Source organism: Bos indicus, chromosome 10 (genome assembly GCF_029378745.1).
Source record: "Bos indicus isolate NIAB-ARS_2022 breed Sahiwal x Tharparkar chromosome 10, NIAB-ARS_B.indTharparkar_mat_pri_1.0, whole genome shotgun sequence".
NCBI lineage: Eukaryota > Metazoa > Chordata > Mammalia > Artiodactyla > Bovidae > Bos > Bos indicus.
In genome coordinates this window covers 45,141,140-45,162,197 of record NC_091769.1, presented here as the reverse complement: position 1 = coordinate 45,162,197, position 21,058 = coordinate 45,141,140, and the positions used below count along the sequence as shown (strand labels likewise).

Here is a 21,058-nt window from a genome sequence, read left to right as displayed (position 1 = left end):
TTTTTATTTTTTTTTCAGGACTGAATTGTTCATTTTAAAGTGATTACTTTCAAGGACTTCCCTGGCAGTCCAGTGGCGAAGACTCCACTTTCCAATGCAGCAGGCCTGGGTTCCATCCCTGCTCAAACTAGGGTCCTACCTGTTGTGGGGTGCAGCCAAAAATTAAAAATATATAAAATAAAATGGTTACTTTTAGTTACGTGAATTTTACCTCAATAAATTATGTTTTAGAAGCTTAAAAAATTAAATTTGTATCCTTTTCCTATTTTTGGTGTCCGTAAGTCTCTAGAGTCCAGAGTCTTCTTCTGGACTGACTTATCATTCACTGTCAAAACAACAAATATATATGCAAATGCTGATGAGGAATTATTAAACATTAGAAGTAAAATTTTATAGGAAATGCATCTCATATTGAGATCGATGTATACAAGCTGGAATGGAGAAGGAACTGGCAACCCACTCCAGTATTCTTCCCTGGAGAATACCAAGGACGGGGGAGCCTGGTGGGCTGCCGTCTATGGGGTCGCACAGAGTTGGACATGACTGAAGTGACTTAGCAGCAGCAGCAACAACAGCATACAAGCTGGAATGAGACAGTGATCTACACCAATTTTATTTCCACATTTCATTTTTATAGATGCTAATGCCGAGAGTCACATTCACATAGATAAGGGTGCAAGAGTGGGAAGTTCAGCCAGAGCCCCTCAACACCACCTTATCATCCAGCAGGTGACAACTGAATTTGTTTCACCTCCTTCAATTGTTGAAAGCAAAATATTGCAAAATCTTTGATTTGCAAAAGGATTTATTGCCCAGTCATTTTGAGTCATTCACTTTCTCAGTACTGAAATCAGTCTTTTGTTTGTTTTTATATTTTTACCCACACTGAGGCACATGAAACTTCCCTGATCAGGGATCAAACTTGCACCTCTCTGCAGCAGAAGCACAGAGTCTTAACCACTGGACCACCAGGGAAGTCCTGAAATCACTCTTTTAAATTGTTTCTTTATTTGGAACCCCAGAGAATTTTACACACCAAGGCAACATACCAAAATAAGATTTAGGATGGGCGGGAGATAAGTCCTTTGTATAGTCCAGGCTGAATTATCCTGTAGGAACAAGTAACCTCAAAATCTCAGTTCCTTGAACCAGCAAAGGTTCTCTTCTCCTCCACCCCAACCCCCAACTCACGATACATGTCCATCGCAGGCCAGTTGGAGGTTCTGATTCGTGCCATCCTCACTCAGGCATCCAGACTCCACCATCTGAAATGTCATCGGTCACCAGGGCAGAGAGAAGGTAAGAAGAAGAATCACACACTGACTCTTAAATGTGTCCACCCAGAAAAGACTCACTTTTGCTCCTGTTTCACTGGCAGGAGCAAGTCACACGGGCAATACCTAACTTCTAAAAGGTGGGGAAGGACCTGGAAGGAGGAGAACTGGAAAGCAGGTGAATGGCACCAGGACCACCAGACCTTCCTTCTGTGAAGTGGGAGTCAAGCATCGTGGAAAGGAAGCGAGGAGAGGCCTTCTCAGGTGTGGAACAGTACTTCTTCACGGTGTTTTCCAGAGACGGATCCCCTTCAACACAACCCTGCCGCCTGCCCTTAGAAAAGGCTTTCTGTATCTCTAGGGGTACAGATGCCCAAGCCTGAAGACCACTGCTGCCCTGGCAAAGCTCCCCTACCTTTTAGGTGCAGGGACCTCTCTCTGAGCTCCTTCTGTTCTGGAACAGCTGTTTGGAAGCTTCTAGGAATGAGTTACCTTTGATCCATGTGTATCATGTTTTCCTAACAAGCTGTAGTCTCTCAGGATGGGAATGATATCTTCAAGTTTTTATATCCCTTAGGTTACCTCACAAGGATGCTCAGAAAATATGAGTTCTGCTTGTTGGTTGAATTGGTCACTTTCTCTGTATGCTTCAGTCTCCTCATCTGTGAAACTGGAATTGCAAGGCTTGCCCTTATGATTACAATTAAGATGACAGGAAATCTCTGTCCACTCTCCTTTATTTAACAAGGATCAGCATCTTGACACTGCACATCTGAAAAGCTGTATGTGATGATGAGCCACTGAGGGCTCTTGAGAAGCTCTGGGGAAAGCAGGTTTGGGCAGATCAATTTGACATCAGTGATTGACTGGTGGTTGGGGTACATGGGAAACAGTTTGGGTCAAGGGCTAAGGGCAGGAGGTCCAGGTGGAATGCTTCCCCAGTGATACAGAGGTGAGGCAATGGCACCCACTGGGAGGTGAGGCAGGGAATGGCGAGCCACACTGCATCCTCAGGAACGACCACAGATGCCTTCCTGAACACCTACATCTGGATTCAAGACGGATCTGCAACCTTGGCAGAAATCCTCACTCCTGGCCAAAACCAATTGTTTCCTGCACCCTGCCTCTGCCCCCTGGTGGCCTCTGGAGACATTGCAGATAAAGTGTCAAAACAAAGCTGAATGCTTCTAGTTCCCCACAGGGAGACTGGAGATTGACGTGGTACAGGGAAAGATGACCCAAGTTGCTTCTGTAGTTAAAAAAAAAAGAAAGAAAGAAAAAAATGGAACAAGGGACGGATAGGAAGGGGCCTCAGAAACCTGGGTAACTGAGAACTTGGGGGCAGTTCACAAAGTGAAAACCAGAAGCAACCTTCGATTTGCCAACCGACAGCATATGGACCTTGGTTTAGCCTGCAAAACAATTTTAAATTTTGGATAGTTGCCAACACCTGGAATCGTGAATTTTCACATTAAAATCTTAATGTCCAGTTTCTCTTGAAAAATCAAAACATCAGGTCACATGGGGCCTCCACCCGGCTGAGGAGAAGCCCAGGCCCCTTTAGTGCAGCGTGAGTTCTCCTGCCGCCCAGTCCCCCAGGCTGCCTCCCCCAGTCCCATCACCCCTGGCTGAGAGCTTACGACGCCTAAGGCGGGCACATCATCATGGAGAACAAGGTCAAAACATATCAGCACAGAAGCCAACCAGTCATCCAGTGCTTGATTTGCCTTCTGAACATCCCCACCAAGCATTGTCCAGCAAGCACATGCTTGAAGACCTTCAGGGACAAAAAGAGTCATTGCCCTTATGGCAGCTCACAGCACCTTCAGATCGCTCCGACTGCTTTCACAGCGTGGGAACCTCTGTCATGTGTGCATTCCCATGAGGACACATGTCCAGAGAGAAGAGACTTGCCTGCCATGTGTCCCAGAAGGGAAGGAACCAGTTAGCAGGCTTGTGTTATGTACCACCAGGTGCCCTAGACTATGCTGGTGAGTGAGGATGGCATGACCTATGCCTTAAAGAAACAACCCGTCTGGGCAGGGACCAGCTAAGTCCACATAGATGAGATCAATGCTTGGTAGTGCTGATAAGACTGACATCTGGGTCAGGTGCACTGAAAGTGCTCAGTTGCATCTGACTCTTTGTGACCCCACGGACGATAGTCTGCCAGGTTCTTCGTCCATGGAAATTTCCAGGCAAGAATACTAGAGTGGGTTGCCATTTACTTCTCCGAATTTTGCTTATATGGCTAATTGCTTATATGGGTCTTGCCAATGACAAAATAACAAAGCTTGGTAAGTTCATCCATGCCCTGTGAACTTTGTACACTGAAGGGGAACCATCCAAATAAGAGCTCCCAGGGAGGTCTAGCCTGGCCACTCCAGAGGGTGAAAAGTACAATATGTAAGCTCTGAAGATATCAACTGTGGTTTTTAAACTCTATGTCATTCCTGGCTTATTACTATGGACATACTGGGATTTCAATCAGTGAGATGAAAAAGGATGCAGGTAACTGACTGGATTGTCTATGAAACCGTGAGTCAGGACACCTGAGTTTTATGTTCATTTTGCATAACTGAATGCACTTGGGCACATCTCTTTGCCTCTGATGGCTGAGGCTTCTCCATCTGTGAACTAAGTTGGGGTGAATCCAGTTTCTCAGGACCTCATATTCACTTTCTAGCTCCAGTGCCAGAGCAGGGACTGGCCACCTATAACATAAACCAGGTACCAATGGAGTAGGGGCTGCATACACGTCTGAAACTGACTACCAACTCTGCCTCTGAGAGCACTGGTCAGAAAAGAGGCTCCCAGGCCGCCCAGAGCAAATGGACCCTGAATTTTTTTCCCAGGCAGAGTTCCTCCTGAAAGACCAAAAGTAAAAAACATCTGTGAGGCATGTGAGCATTTTTGACCACGAGAGGGCACCCCAGCCTCACTCCACGCACCCAGCACCTGGAAAGAGACAGGCCAACAGAGTAGTTGTCTTCAGTGAGCATAAGTCTTACCTTTGGTATGGCCGGGGCCAAGACAAAATGCCTGACATGTAGACACAGGTGGACATAGGACAAGGGAGCAGTGAAGAATGCAGGGGTGGCAGGACCCGCAAGGGGCCAAAGAGAGAGAAAGGGACTTGCTAGGGTCATAGAGTGCCTAAACCTGGAGTGATTCTCACCAAGGCCCCCACCCCCTTGAGGATGAATGCAGTACTCAGTTTCATAGGGAAAAACCTCTCCCTGTGAGCATCTCAGAGTCTGCACGTGTCTTGACTTGAGCGCACAGTGAAGAAGGGGCCAGAAGTCAGACTGGGATGAGTCTTGAATGCCTGACTCCGGCCATCTATCTACCTATAGGCTCTAGAGGACCAGGAAAGAAAGCTCTTTGAAATCACGAAAGTGTATTTTGGCATGATTCATCTGGTGGCTGTAAACAGAAAGAACTTTATATATATATATATATATATATAATCTCCATGCAATGTATAAGCAAAACATATTTAGGAGTATGGTCTTTGGGGGAAATCCTAGCGATGACCATTGCTCTTTGTTCCCCTTTTACGGTGCTTCTGCCTCCATCTCTTCTGATCTAGTTTCCAGCAGATATACTCTGTTGGTTCCAGGAAGAAGAACCCAGGGCTAGAGAAGCAGGCACATTTGAGACACCTCTACGGTGAGAGCCCATGTTCACCAGAGGATGGAATCTGAGTCTCTTGCTCTGGAAGCCAAGAGGGGTGACCTTGGGGTGGAAAATGGGGCATCTCCCTCCATGCCCACCTCTTAAGTCTCCCATGTAGCTGTTCTGAGAAGCCAAGCGCAGAACCACACCACTGCAGGCTCGCAGGAGGGTCTGTACTCATGCAGGGAGGAAGCAATGGGACAGCATGGGGGCAGGAGAGGGCACAAGCCATTTGGAACCACTGACTCCTAAATCTCCCCCTTCCTGGTTACCCCTCATTTCAGTTCCTCCACAGTTCAGGGCCTCAGACCCCAGGCTGGACCCTGAGAACAGTGACTGTACCTTATCCTCCACCTCAGCCCCAAACACAGGCTCCAGAGAGCAGATGCTCAGTATTTGCCCAAGGGAAGGATGAATGGGTGGAGGTGTGATACTTCCCCAGGGGTGATAAGAACCCCAGAGTTCAGTGCCTCGCCGTGGCACTCACTGCCAAATGTGACTTTAACACCTCTCCAAACTTTAACTTCCTATTCATGAAATGGAGATAGCTGTTCCCTAGATCAGGTCCCAAAGACAGGAGGACTCATGGCTAAGCCTGTGAACTTTGGTCCCCTTATCCTCATGTGGTTACATTATTGAAAACAACAAACTCAAGCACTTCATCATTAGTAAGAACTCCTTCAGGCAGCGCTGAGGATACAGTCACTCACAGACCCTAATGAGATACTCAGACACAGGTGGTTGATATTGACACATGAATAATCCTGCTCTGGCCAAACTAGGAAACAAGCCCACTTTAAGCGATTTCTGAGGATGAACTGGGAGATTGGGATTGACATATATACTCTACCATGTATAAAACATAACTACTGAGAACCGACTATAGAGCATGGGAAACTCTACTCAATGCTCAGTGGTGACCTAAATGGGAAGGAAAAGAGGGGAGATATATATATATATATATATATATATATATATATATATATATATATATATAGCTGATTCACTTAGCTGTATAGCAGAAACTAAAGCAACGCAACACTGTAAAGCAACCACACTCCCATAAATATTAATTTAAAAAGAGCTTTTCTCACCCTTATCCAGTCAACCTTTTTTCCCTTCCACACACCCTAATGGTTGTAGCCTTTTTCTCTTGTTGGTTGATTTCTTAGCCAGGTTACTAGAGAGGCTTGGGGAATGGCTGGCCCTTCTAACTGCTCAAGTAGGGCTTCTCTGGTCCCCATGACACCCCTCCAGAGTCCCCCAGGAGTGCTGACCTTCATCGGATCCCTATGACCCAGAAACCCCAGAATCATTTAACTGTGGATGGTAATACCAGAAAACCAGGGTCTTGAGCCTTCTGCCTGCTGTTGGACCTTCTTAACTTTGTTTCCATAAGTGCAAAAAATAGGTAATAGTGTCTTTCTTGCTTCGGAGAAGGTGATGGCACCCCACTCCAGTACTCTTGCCTGGAAAATCCCATGGATGGAGGAGCCTGGTAGGCTGCAGTCCATGGGGTCGAGAAGAGTCGGACACGACTGAGCGACTTCACTTTCACTTTTCACTTTCATGCATTGGAGAAGGAAATGGCAACCCACTCCAGTGTTCTTGCCTGGAGAATCCCAGGGATGGGGAGCCTGGTGGGCTGCTGTCTATGGGGTCGCACAGTCAGACATGACTGAAGCGACTCAGCAGGAGCAGCAGCAGCCTTTCTTGCTTATCTCATGGGCTTCTGAGAATCACCAGATATAACATATGCAAACATGTTTTGTAAACTATAAAGTTGTATATGAATGTATTACTATTACTTTCTGCTGCTGCTGCTGCTGTTGTCAGAGCTCTGAAATCCTACATGATTTGATCAAAAGGCTAAAGTCAGATCCAAAGGTGCCTAAGTGCCAACAGCTAGCTCTGGGCGCTTGTAGATGGTTTCCATGGCTCCCGGGTCCCTGCCCTCTCCTTCCTCCACCTCTCCTCCCAGCAGGAGAAGGGTTAAACACCTTTCAAGGATTTAATACATTAGAAAAATAACCAAGGAGAGTATAAATTAGCATCAACTCAATTTCATTTCTGGTTAAGGATGAAAGAAAGAGAAACCTGTGTTCTTTGAAGATGACTGCAGTGAATATGTATGGACTACCTCCCCTGGAAGAGGCCCATTCCTGCACTTTCATTGACTCCCACAGCAGCCCTGTGAGAGAAGGGCACAGATTTGCAAAGAAATAAGACATTCGGAGAGGAAAGATGGGCTCTCACGGAACTATACAGCCATTCTTTAGTTCTTAGACTCCTCCTACTGGGTTGGGTCGCATTTTCTCTACCACAGAGATGCAGAGACAGTCTTGGTTCTTGCATGCCCAGATGGGTCTTGCAGACCCAATGACTCTGCCCTCCAGGTTAAGAAGCCAGAGAGATTGCATGGGCTAGACTGAAGCTAATCACTGGGGGCCCTCTTTTTGTCCCCTGACCAGGGAGCAGCACGCAGGAATCCAGGGAGAGGTCAGGCCGGAGTGTAGCAGGTAGGAGACACGAGCTCTAATCCTGATTGAAACTGCAGAGGAGGCCGCCAAGCCCACGGCCATCCCGCACCTGCTGCCCCTCTGCCCGGGGGTTAGAGAGCACATGTGTGGTTCTAGAACAGCCATGCGGGGCAACGGATTGGGAATCAGGAGACACGGGTGGAGGACACCTTGGCCACCGTCTTCCTGACCTTAAACCAAATTTCGTCACCTCTCTGTGCTTCAATTTCCTCATCTGTAAAATCGGAGAGGGGACTGGATCAGAGTCTCCATGCTGAATTCTGATTCTGATGGGGAAGAGCCCTTCTGTTGGTCTGCTCTAAGGTCAAGAAGACAAAAATGGCCCAAGGGCACCTGACCTCACTCACTGAGTTCCTTCATACCCCTGCCGGGGCTCCTGCTCACTCACTCAGCCCAACCAGAAGCCAGAGGGTGAGGGGGCCCGTGGATGTTGTCCACGCTGCCCAGAGGGTGTGGGTGGGCTGTGTGACAAGCGAGGAGATCCAGGGCAAACAGGAGCTCAGGCCCCTTTCTGGTCAGCTCTGGGAACGCTGCCAGGGCAGTGCCCAGCCTCTTTCCTTACAAGGGTGCACTCTCAGCTCCTATGGCCCCTCTTCTTTCCTGAGGGAGCACTTCAGGGAGGAAGGTCTGCTGTCCCAGAGGCGGCCCGCCCCAGTGGAGGCCCTGTGGATGGACAGAAGTGGGAGAGGATGCAGTCAGGTAGAGAGGTTTTTGCTCTCTCCTCCTGAAACTATGTGGTAAAGTCTTTGCTCCCTTCCAGGGTCCCCTTCTGGCACTCTCCCTAAATCCTGCCCTGAAAGCTTTGCCCTGTTTCTCAGGGATATCTGTGTTTTGCCAGGGAGCTCCTGGAGATCACAAAGCCTGGATTCCGGACCTCTGCAAATGAGGCAACGCAGGTGTGATGGACGGAACAGAGGGAAGGGATGAGGGTGAGAGCCTGAGCTCCCCCACATTTACCTGCACGGACTCCCCTGGAAGCTCAGTGTCAGGGCTTGGGAACCTGCTCACCTGTGAAGGCTCCAAGAGAAACAACATCCTTAAAAACACTGGCCAGGTAGCAGCACCCAATGACCGAGTTGGGGTGACGAGCCTTGCCCCCAGCCCAGGAAATACAGAGCTGGCTTCGGGCCAGGGCCTCAACAAGCATCCACTTGCCGCCAGCCTCATCCATGTGAAGCAGTATGGAAGGCATTGCACTTATGAAGGCGGCCTCCTCTGCCATGGGGGAGATTTCAGTGCTGATGGGAAGGGACCTCTGAGTAAAATAGGCCTGGTTATTCCAAGGCCTAAAATCCTTCCAGAAAGGAAAGAAGTATTTCAAGTAACTAGATGAGCTGGAAAGGAAGAAGGTGCTTTCTAAATGGGGAGTCAGGACCTGGCCACTGCTGACCTCAGCTTACTGTGTCCTTGTCTGGAAGCCCTGACTGACACCTCCACCCTAGGTCCAAACGCCGACTGTCCACTGAGGCCTCTCTGCAAAGGCCTCACCCTGAAAAAGGCCCCCATCCAGCTGGAGAGCCCCTCCTGGGATGGCCTCAGGGCCTCCCTCCCCCTCCTGTCAGACGCAGGCCCTGCTCAGTAAAGCGTGAAGGAGGCCCCCCAGGGAAGCCACAGGAACAGGGGCCTTTAAATTATGAAGCAGCTTTCTTAGCCCCTCTCAGAAAGGCCCAGGTGCCCAGCTAAATAATTCACTACCTCAGGAAGACCCGGTGGCTCCTGCCACAGCTGAAGTAGGTCAGGCATCGGTCTGGCCCCGGGTGGGGGCTGTGGGCCTCTGTGCTGCTTCCCCAACCAGCACTACGAGGGGTGCCAGGCTGGGAAGGCCTTGCTTGCTTGGCAAGTGCGGAGCCGGTCCAAACACTGCAGAGGGGTCCAGGTAAGAGGAGCGTCAAGCCCCCTCCTCTTGCTGGTGTGAACACAGCCGCCAACCCCCTCTCCTCCCAGAGCCTCCCTCCGGAGCCCAGACAACGCACTCATCCAGCACCCAGCTTCTTAGAGGGCCAGGGCCTGGCCAGGCTCCACATCCCTCACAGCACCTGGGGGGCAGCCTCCCTTCACATGCAGGTACCAGCTAGGCCTGCACATGTCACCCGAGAGCCTTTCACAGCAGACAGACTCATCAGCAGGACACCTTAGATACAGGCAGCTCAGTGCAGGCCTGGGATTCAGGAGAGCAGGTGAGGCAGGAGTGGAGAGGGACACCAGGGGCACCGTGGTGACCAGGTGAGGAGCTGACCAGGGCCAGCCACAGCCACTACAGCTTCGCTTGAGCAAGGCTGGAAGGAAGCCCAGCAGGGGCGGGGCTCTGGGGCCTCCTCTCCTGCCCTCCCCTTCCAGGCTCAGCCTTGAGTCAGGCTGGGAAGGGTGCGGGGGTGGAGGAAAGGGCCAGGAGATGAGGGTAGAGGACGGAGACGTTAAAGACAAACAGCCATCAGGTCAGTGCTCCCACCCTCCAGAAGGAAAGAACTTCAAACCACCATTTCACAGATGAGGAAACTGAGGCCCCGAACTGCAAAAGGGAAGGATCAGGGTTGGCTGCTGGCATCCTGACAGGATCCAGTGCAGCCCGGGGTCTAAGCACCTCACCCTTTCCCTGACCTCTGTACCCACACCCAGCAAGAACCCGGCTCAGGAATGGAGCTGCAGCTGGGAGCCTGCAGGGTGGGTGGGCTTAACCCTTCCAGGCCCAACTCCCCGGTTCTCTGCTTCTCTAGCACAGGGACATGACACACACCAAGGACACTCCCGCAGGAGCCCAACCTCTGAAACCACAGTCCTCTACGCAAGGGCTGAAAAGGCCATGGAGTTAGGCCAGCCCGAAGACACCATCAGAAACAACGAAGGTCCCATCTGGGTGCTTAAACTGGGTGCAGGGAGTCTCCGCCCCCATCCTCAGACAAGAAAGTAAAGAATGAATTAAACACAGGCTGGGCTGATAGACAGGCCCCTGCTGCATGACCCCTGGTGGGTCACTTCCTCGGCAGACTCAACTCACACACAAGAGGGCAGGAGGGAGAGGCCGCGTGAACCCAGGCCCAGGCCTGCCTTGCCTCCTCCCCCCGAGTCCCCAGCACCTGTCCTCTGGCTGTGCCCAGCGATGGCTGTCTACAACCCAAGGAAGCACAGGTCGGAGAGCAGTTACTTTGGATGATTTCTTTTTATTTTGCGTTTCATATATTATCCAGTTTCACATTCTCACAGGATCAGCAATTACAACAGCCACCTCGTCTCCCAAGTCTGAAAACGGCAAGACGGCCACGGCCGCGGCCAAAGGCGAAGCACTAATGTGCTCACGAAACAAAAAATTGCACAACTTTTCCTTCATTTTTCTTAAACTAATGGCTGACGCTAAGGCTCACTGCTGGAGAACGGAAACCCTTTTCTTCTTCATGCCTCAAACGAAAACGTTAAACTTATCTGACAAGGCGGACAAGGTCTCTTCAATAATTAATTGCACACACACACGAAAAAATCCTTTATGTTGCATAAATATTTTGTTACACAGGGTACAAAAATACTTTCACTTTTTTGGTTGGTTTCAAAGTTTGGAAAGAATGAGGAGCCATGGCAGGGGTGGGGTGCGCCGGGGAGAGGTAAGCGAAACGGGTAGAGAAAGGATTTTCTTAATGGTTGTTGGCCCATCTGAGGAGGAGGAAACAGAGGACCCTGATTTGAAATGACCAGGAAAATGCTCTGTCTTGGCTGGGTGGTCCTTCCTGTTCAGCCTGGAAGTGAGTGGGGTGGTGGTGGTGGTGGTGGTGGGGTGCCAGCCGCGGGGCGGAACTGGCTGCGGGGCTTGGTCCTCACTGAAGCCGGGTGGGTGCAGGGCAGGGGTGTGGGGAGAGGGACCTGGAATGATGAGCTGTTAGTGGCCAGGCCTTGTTGCCATGGTGACACAATGTGAGAACAAACTGTACACTCACATATACACAAGTTTAAGTGTCTTAATTCATGCCAGAAAACATGCAAAATTAAACGCCTCGTGTCTCTGAGGTGGGGCTACGGAAGCAGATTTGGACTGGAGGTCGGGCCTTGCTCAGTTCCCAGGGAGGCCTCCCCGCTGGGCCTGGGGGTCCCAGCGAGAAGACCCCTGAATCCGGCCGTGAGGCCTTGGAGTGGGGCTGTGGGGCAGGACAGGGCTAAAGAGGAAGAGAGGAAGGAAAACAGTCCACTGAGTCAGGCTTAAAATTCACAGTCTTTGGAGGGCAGCAGCAGCAGCTCTGCAGGGCCACCTGGGGGCGGGGGGGGCGCTAAGGGCGGCTTCCTCCCCCGTGGGTCGGGGGCCTCGAGCTGTGGTGACAAGACCTGGAGGGAGGGGGGAGAGAGGGGGCTGTGAGCAGAGGTGGGAGATTGGAGCAGGACCCAGGCCCGCCCCCTTGCAAGGAGGGTGCCAGGTGGAGGGTAGGGGGTGGCAGGGTTGGGGCGGTGGGGAGAGCCAGCCAGAGTGCCCCCGGTGCAAGCTCAGGTCGGGTGAGCACCAGCGAGCCCCCAGGAGCCATGGCCCTGCAGCAGGCCGGGCTCTGGGAGGCTCTCTGTCCTGGTCTCAGAGCCCGCACTTACTGAAGAACTAACAGAACTGCCGATATTTCCATCCTGGCTGGGTGGTATCAGAGGAAGGGTACCAGCGCACCTGTAAGAGAAGCCAAGGTTAGGAGCTAGCTGAGCAGTGCCTCCGCTCAACGGGGGAGCCCGAGAAACGGCCTTCTGTGCCCCTGTCCGAGTCCTGGTGCCATCTCTGAGGGCGGAGGCAGGCCAGTTACTCACTGCCGGGTGTCAGTTTCCTCATCCCCAAAATGGGAGAGTGCCTTCTGACCTGCCTCTTCTACAGGATGGAGGTTCAAAGGAGAGGACGGTTACAAAGGTGTTCACGCTCCTCCACTGAGGCTGGCAGAAGTGGGAGGAGGCCTGGCAGCCGGCAGCAGGTGGCGGGCATGCGGGCCCCAGTCTGCCCATCCCCGTTAACCAGGAAGGAGAGCGTGGGACTGCTAACATCAAGGAAGGGACCTAACACATTTTCTCTCAACTTCTTTGAGCCTCAGTGTCCTCACAGCTCCAGAACAGACATGCTTCAGTCACAGGGTGTGACTGAACTTCGGTACACTCTGGGAAACAGTGGGGGACAGGGAGGCCTGGCGTGTTGCAGTCCATGCGGTTGCAAACAGTCGGATGCCACTGAGCGACTGAACAACAACAAAGTCACACGGTGTCCACAAGGATCAGGTAAGACAGAATATAAAAACTTGTTAGAAACCAAAGTCCGTGTGGTCTCCAAGGGGTAGGACTCCCAGATGTTGGTCCTGGCCTTGTAGGAGTCAAGGAAGTCACAGTCACACTTCCACACCCATCCCCCACCCCTCCTGTCCCCTCCATTATTATTGTTGCTTAGCCGCTCAATTGTGTCCAACTCTTGTGACCCCTACAGCCCACCAGGACCCTCTGTTTATGGGATTTCCCTGGCAAGAATACTGGAGTGGGTTGCCATTTCCTTCTCTAGGGGATCTTCCACATCCAGGGACTGAACCCGCATCTCCTGCACCAACAGGCGAGTTCTTTACCACTGCGCCACCAGGGAAGCCCATGCCCCTCCATTACAAGACTCCTAACCCACCAGCTGAGCCTCCCAGGAGGGGCCTGGTAGCGACCTCAACCCTGGACTTGCCAGAAGGCCCCACAGAGCAGTGCCCCAAAGCGGGATTCCCAGAGACAGGCCAGGAAACGACATGCACCCCCTTCTCCAAGGGCCTGGAGTCTGGATCATGAGCTGTGCTGGGGGCCAAGCCAAGATCGCAGGGAGGCTGCCTGCCCCAGTCACAGGCAGCACGTTTGCCCCTGGCTGCCTGGGAGGGTGGGGGCAGGGCACGACAGGGCCCCGAGTCAGGGGTGGGGGGCGGAGAGCTCAGAGAAGGGAGCCAGGCTTCTCTTAGGAAAGAGAGTGAGGGCTCAGGAGAGCCCTCGATGAGGCAACCAAGTGGCAGCTGGGCACAGAGACAACCCTCACGAAACTGCAGTCGGACCCGGCACCCGCTCGGCTGCCAGGAGTCCCCGCCACTACAAGCAAAGACATCAAGCGACGCCAGGCTATCTGGAGGCTGAGAACTTGCTCCTGTGCCCCCTCGGAATTCCAGGTGCTGTTCGCTACAGCTCAGGACCATCCCGTGCTCAGCAGGAAGTTGGCGCTGGTTCCTCTGAGATGCCAGGACACTCGGCACTTGGCACATCTGGGTCCCGGGCCACCTGTCCAAGGCTGGAAGGACACTCTGGGCCCCGAGGATGGGGCACCGCTGTTGTCGGCACACGGCTGACCCCGACCTGCCAGGATCAGGATTAGGACCCGCATCACATGGACAGGGTCAAGAGCCTCGTGGAGGTATCCAGCCTCAGAGGCCACCTTATTTTCTCTCATGTCTTTTAAACATCTGGAAGCACTTCCCTCCCTTCCTGGCTGACAGCTGAGTGGGAGGAAGCCTTTCCTCCCCTTTGCTGAGCTATGGGCTGCCCTCCCAGCTGGAAGCCCAGCTGGACGCCAGAGCTAATTCCCCAAGAGAGGGGTGACGAGGAAACCAGCACCGCTGCCACGGGATGAGCCTGTGGCCAGTCCAGCTCAGGGAAGCCCTAGTGGGCCCAGACCACCGCCCTTCACCCAGCCTCCGGCTGGAGCAGCCCCTTATCAAGGAAGTGCAAGGCAGACTGGGTGCCCTGCAGGGCTGGAGCAGGGAGAGCATCAGATGAAGAGTGGGAGGGACCCTGGAGGCCTCCAACCCAGCCTCCTCCCCCAGCGGCTGCTAAGGGGCCCCTGCAGCAAGCCTGCCTCATCCGGCCCAGCCCTCTTTACTAGGTGCTGCACCCCGCACTCCAGAGCCTGAGACAGCTGCCACCTCCTTGGGGAGGAAGTAGAGGAAAACCCTCATTTCTGAGCTCAGGATTGTTGTGCCATTGAAGTGGACAGAATGTCCTTGAAGCACTGTGCTTCCACTTTCCTCAGATGCCTGGGAGACCCTGGTGGTCCAGGTCCCTCAAGAAGCACGGTCCCTTCTGGCCCCAGCTCAGGCTCAGGGGTCAAGGCCAGCTCAGCAGGGAGCGAGCGGCCGGTCCCCTCTCAGGGCCTCCAGTCGTTCACAGGGCGGGCTTGGGAGGCCTAAGTGGCCATCCCACAGGGACAGGCCATGGGCATCCAGAATGCCTACAGCTCCAAGAGGAGCAGCAACCAAAGGAATTGGGGGCACACACTCAGTCCCCCCTCAAACCTGGGACTGACAGAGAAGATACACAAAAAGGTGGGTGAATGGCTGAATCCACATGAGAAGAAATAGGAGCAGCCAACAGATACAGGAGCCTCGCTCATCACAAAGTCCAACTTTGGGACTTCCCTGGTGGTCCAGTGGTTAAGACTCCAAGCTCCCACTGCAGGGGGCATGGGTTCGATCCATGGTTGGGGACCTAAGATCCCGCATGCCATGTGGTGCAGCCAAATTCAACAGTACCCAGTCTTAACCCAGACCGGCAAGTCTACATTCTGACCTTGTGATAGTTCTAGGAAATTTATGATAAGGAAAACAAGCAGGACAGGTGCCCAGAGAGGTATGAACAAGGGCGTCCATGGCACCACAGTCTATCAGGGCAAAAAAAAAACGTGTAAACAGCCTCAGCCTCAGTTACCTGCCATCTACAGGGAGCTAGATACACTTACACGCTGGCAGGACAGCCAGAATGTAGATTAGACTTACTGACATGGAAGCATGTCCCGATAACTTAGTTCTAAAATGATTAAATATGTAATTTGTGTGAAAGGTTCATACCCATGATTTACTTACACTCCTGTGTCCAACCACCTACGAAGTCTAAGGCCTAAAAGTGCTGATATTCTGGGGAGCAGCAAAGGGAAAAGAGAAGAGGCCCTATTTCTCATCATGAATGCAAGACCTCTAACAGCTTAATGCTTAGGCACTCGGCACATGCCAAATGCTGTTCTTAGAGGTTTCCCCACACTAAGTTCACTTAATCCTCAGAAAAGCCCTCTGAAGTTGATGCTATTATCATCTCCATTATACAGATAAGAAAAGAGAGGCAGGGGGGTTTGTCTAACTCATCAGTAAGTGCCGAGCCAGTGTAAGAGGGGTGGGAGAAGGGCCACAGTGAAAGATCCATATCCTCAGGTTGAAATGGAAAAAGAGGTCCAGGCTGGGAGGGCCCTGGTACGCATGGGGACGTGCAGAACCCTGCTTCTAGGCCAACGTCTTCATGTGCCCAACGCTAGCGTGCACCTGCCACCCATACCCTCTGAAAGGAGATGTTTCTATCAAGATGATCAGAAGGTCCAACAAGACAGCCTCCTTCATGCCAATACAGATTCAGGCCTGAACCATCTAGCTCATCCCCTTTCTTCCTGCAGGTCTTGTCCTCACAACTACACGAGGACCCCGTTCAGTTTCGCTCAGGCTGAGCTACTGGCAAAGGGCATGAGGTCAGGATGTACGTGCTCGGGTACAGAATGGAAGGACCAGTGCTCATCCCCTTTTGTCTAGTGGCTGCTGCTGCCTCTCCAAGTTACCTCCTTACCCCCAGGGACAGAAAAATGCAGGCTACTGATCCTCTGAGCTCAGAGTAACCTCCTTAGTGTCCACTTCCTTCATGCAGACATTTGCAACCTCCACCTCTGGGGCAGCACTGTCGGGGGGCAGAGAGGGGACTCTTGGAAGTTAAAGAGAAAGTGCTACTACTTAGAAAATGCTTTTAGGGACTTCCCTGGCGGTCCAATGGTTAAGAATCTGCCTCCCAATGCAGGGGGAGACGGGTTCAATCCCTGACTGGGGAACTAAGATCTGACATGCTGTGGGGCAACTAAGCCCGCAAGCCACAAACCACGGAGCCAGCCCATGGGCTCTGGAGACCCAGTGCAGCCAACGTAGGCCCAGTGCAGCCAGGAAGGGAGGAAGGGAGAGAGGAAGGAGGAAGAAAACGCTTTCAGGCCTTTCACTGCATTTGGTCCTAACAGTGTATTTTACTGTCGAGGACACGGCTGTCCAGAGAACTCAGGTAGTGGACCTGAACTAGTCACCACCTGATCCAATCACTTATCGTCAGACTCCTCCTGAAAAAAGCCACCATCCTTTGAGGTGGCCTTCATCCCATTCCCAGGGAGGCCAAGGTGACAGGAGCTCAGGCACAAAGAGTCCTCTAGCCTCAGAGGTGACCTGGGGGGAATTAGACAATAATGATATTAAATGTGTGCTTAGTTGCTCGGTCATGTCCAGCTCTTTGTCACCCCATGGACTGTGGCCCCCCCAGGTTCCTCTCTTCATGGAATTCTCTAGGCAAGAATACTAGAGTGGGTAGCCATTCCCTTCTCCAGGGGATCTTCCTGACCCAGGGATTGAACCAAGGTCTCCTGCATTGCAGGCAGATTCTTTACCACCTGAGCCACCAGGAATGTTAAATAATAACCATCAGCACTCCCTCTATGCTTATAGGCTACCAACCATCCTATAAAGGAGCTAAGGCTATCATCATTTCACAAAGAAATGAAGACACAGAGAGGTCAAGAAAATTGCACAAGGTCACACCGGTGTTGAAAGAGGCTTAGACGGAGGCGGCCACAGGGTATGGGGAGGGAGGGAGGAGGCTGGAAAAGCAGACAGGAGGCGGGCACACAGTCCTGCTGTACAGAAGCTTAGGAACGGGGAGCAGCACGCTACTCCTATCCAGCTGGGGCACCACCCTGAAAGGGCAGCCACGTCGCTCCTGAATAATCCGACATCCTGACTGTCCTGGCTCCCAGACTCTGCCTCGTGTGGTCATGGCCTAGCATCTCAGAGCAGATAGGGGCAGAAGCTCTCCACCCAATCTGGTCCTGCCCTCTCGTTTCACAGATGAGGACCACATGGAGGCCCAGAGGTGAAGTCACCTGCCGAAGATCAGGTGGCCAACTAGTAGCAAAGCTGGGATCAGAGGTCTCATGGGGCCCCTGTAGTTAACCGCCCCCCAACCCCACTGCTTGGTGGGGAGCACCATCCACCTTCTGCACTCCACCATGTCAGAGAGGACTGTGTTCACTCACGGCTCTGTGCCCACCACAGTGCTGGTCTGCGGTAAATCCCCAAACAGTGCCCAAGAGAGGAAGAGCCTTGCCACCTCCCTGACTAGATCAATTTTCCAGTGTCTGTGGTACACAGCTGGGGAGACTGCCAAGTGCAGCCACGTGTCTGCTCTCATTCAACCCAAGCAGCCGTGGCCAGGGGACTCTTTGAAGGGTAGCAGCCAGAGAATCTGAGCCCTCCACCTTGGGGCTGGGTGAATCCTTCAAAGGCCTGGGATGGGACACACACTTGGCCTTCCCCAAATCCTCCCATCTCAGCTTCCAGTTTCTGCAAACCCTCTGTCCTGGCTTCTCATATCCTTGAACTGCTCGTCTCCTTTCACTGCCCTGGTCAAGTGACCTGTGTTCCCCACCTCGCAACAGCCAAGCTGCTCTTCCTGAGCCTCAGCTAGCTCACTTCGCTGATGAGAGGCCCAGGTGCACTTGCCACTCACCCCAGCCCTCCTGTGCTGCCTGGCAGTGCCCTGGCAGTGTCACTGTGGCACCTAGGCATGGCTGAGAGCTGATCACCTGGCGTGGTACCCGGCATGGCACTGGGCAAGCATAGAGCCCTCACAGCCCAGCTGTACCCCCCACCCCCAGAAGCGCTGGCTGCGTCTTCTGCCCAGCCTGGAGAGTTTCCAGGCTCGGTGAACACAAGAGCAAACAACCGACGGGCACCTCGGAGGTTCCAGGTGCAATTCTAGCCCCTCACCATGTCTTAACACTTAATTCTCACAGCAACCTGAGGCAGATAATACTATTCTTATTTTTCCAGATGAGTAAGAAAAAACAAAAAAATCCAGACAAATCTTTCAGAGCTTTCTGGAGTTCATGAAGACAGAAGGAGGCAGAGGTAAGCGGTCTGGGCCCAGTGACCACACTCCTCACCACGGGCACAATGGGCACGGCCTGCCCGCAGGCGTCTAGTGGACCCACGGCGGCTCTCTCACACTCCGTGTTAGCAGCGTAGCCTGAACGTGGCCTCACAGCTTATCCTCTCCTCCCCCTGTCACATCCCAAACCCCAAAGGTACTGTCAAGCAAGAAGCAGTGCTGTGCCAGCTCTGAGGAGCTGGGCGGTCCATGACCAGGTGGGAATAGAGCCTGGCCAGCTCAGAGCCTTCCTTCTCCCCCATCCTGCTCGTCCCATCCAGGCTTACCTGAGCATGCAGGGCGGCGGCAGCAGCGGTGGCGGCTGGGTAGGTGAATGCAGTATGTGAGATGGCTGGGGTGAGCTCTGTAGTGTACAGAGGGTAGGGGGCCCAGGCCTCTGGGGATGCAGGGATCAGAGCGGCCCCCATCAGGTCATCTGCAGCAGAGACAAGAGCCCCCGTCATCAGAATGCTGGCTCCCCCTCGCACCACCCCATTCCGAGCAGAGAAGGGGACCCAATGCTATCGTTGAACATGAGGTCCCTTCTCAGCTCCCCCAAAGGACCCCAAGACCCTAGGAAAGAAACTATAGTAACTTGGCCAGGCTTGGCAAGCATCCTGTCTGCTTCAAGAAGCCCTCGGATGGGCTCGTCTCAACCAAAGGATCAGCGCAGGCTGCGAGGAAGCTGGGCAGAACTAACAGCTCAGGAGCTCAGGCTAAGGTGCAGCAAAGGCTGTGGGGGTGGAAGGAAGCCTGGGACCCGTGGGCATGAGTAATGGTGGGTGCAAGAAGCTCCTGGAAAAGGGGGCGAGCATCCACTCCCGCAGGGGTGCCTTCTGCATGCAGCTTCATCCACAAGGGCCCCCAGCTCTGCCAGGCAGAAGGCAGCAGATGGCCGCTGAGTGCCACTCACAGGGGTCCCGTGCGATGAAGTGTGCTCCAAGGGTGGGGTGAGCATTGGTGGGATTTGGTGTAGCCATTAGCTTGTTCTTGGCCATCTTGGTGTTGGCTTTGGCAAACTCTAGCCTCAGGGTCTGCGGGTTCTCAGGATCAAAGCGAATACCCTGTGAGAAGAGGAGGAAGGGAGAGGCTTTACTCTGTGGGACCCGGACTGTCCACTGCACACCTCATGATCTATCCTGAAAGACTCAGCCACACAGAGGCCAAGACAGAGGACACGCTGGTTGGGCCTTGGGAGGAGTGGCATTTGGCACAGATGGTAAAGCCAGAGATTCTGCCCCAGGATGGCTGGGGAAGGTACGTCTGCAGGCCCTTTCCTTAGGTGTGGAGTGGAGGAAGGTTTGTAGAAGACACGACAGAAACCCCACTGTCTAGAAGTCTGCGGGTTGGAGAAAGGCCTGTTCTCCGTCTACTCACGTTCAATGCATTCTTGGCTGCTTCTGCTCCTGCCCGGCTGTCAAAGATCACAAAACCAACAGGCTAGTAGGAAAAAGAGAGAACACCCTTGCATCGCTCCCAAGACTCCATCTCCCCCTCAAGCATACAAAACAAATATATATATATATAAAATTCTTGTCCATATCCTCCTGATGTTCAACAGGAAGAACAGTGAAAGGTTCTTGGGCACCAAAACTCTCCCACCCAGGTACCACTTTCTGGGAAATGATGCCAATAGAGCGCTATCCCACTGCATGAAACATCACCCACTCTTTTGCTGCTGTTGTTTAACGCATGCAGGTAATTAAGTGCTAGTGTTTTGTCTAGCAAGGAAGGGAACACTGATGTATCAAGGGCATGGGAAGGATCCAGGTTCAATCAAGGGGCAACAGGTTCAAAACTTTTCCAACTTCATTTTGCCAAGGTTCAGTCCAGACCACAAACAGCCCCTAAAGACTCTAGGCCCCAGAACTCCTGGCACTAGGAGCCAGGGCACAGCCACCACCTCCATGGTCCTCAGCCTTCAGCCCCACTATAGTTTCTCAAGGGCCAGAGAGTGGGGACCAGGAGCTGACCGGTAAGGAGAGGGAACCTGTCTACTTTTTCATCCTTTTACAAAGAAGGCTACTTTTTCATCAGCCCAGGACAGGACCAGGTTGACAGGGGGCAGGTCTCAGCTGCTAGATGCTTCATGACCAGCTTAGGTCCAAGCTCAGCAGTCAGTCGGGGCTTGGAAGAAGAAAAATCTTGGAGAGAAATTACCTGTCTTGACGTGAGCTTGATCAGGGACCCTTCATACCCCTGCAGAGAGAGGTGATCAATAACAGGGAAAGTCAGACGCCTCTGTTGTGCTACCCCAGCCACCCTGCAGCCCCACCTTTCCTCAGCTCACTCTCTTCTCCCTCAAAGGCGACCCACCCAGATCTCCACCCCCCGCTGAGCGCCCTCAGCCCTCGAGTCCCACATCACACGGCCTAGCACATGGGGTGGGCATCACACTGCAGCATTCATCCTTTCGTGCAGGAATTCCCCTTTGCTCCATTAGCCTGTCATTTGGAAGATCAGACCTCCCCTTTTTAAGTTTTCTTATCCGCAAATGGAAAATGCCATGCTGAATCTCAAAGATTCCTTATATGGCAAAGTCTACTGAGGTTCTACGGTCTCCACTTTACAGATGAGAAAACAGAGGCTCAGAGGGGCTCAGCAATTGACAAAAAGCCA

At 52.7% G+C, this 21,058-nt stretch overlaps 1 protein-coding gene across 1 annotated transcript in view; it reads right to left on the bottom strand.

Annotated features, from left to right (window-relative positions):
- OAZ2 (ornithine decarboxylase antizyme 2) overlaps positions 1–21,058 on the bottom strand; it is a 65,497-nt gene that overhangs the window by 28,487 nt on the left and 15,952 nt on the right. The window contains 5 exon segments of the mRNA XM_070796645.1: positions 1,192–1,265; positions 18,727–18,875; positions 19,353–19,503; positions 19,817–19,879; positions 20,600–20,638. Of these exon segments, the coding sequence (XP_070652746.1) occupies positions 1,192–1,265; positions 18,727–18,875; positions 19,353–19,503; positions 19,817–19,879; positions 20,600–20,638 (476 nt within the window).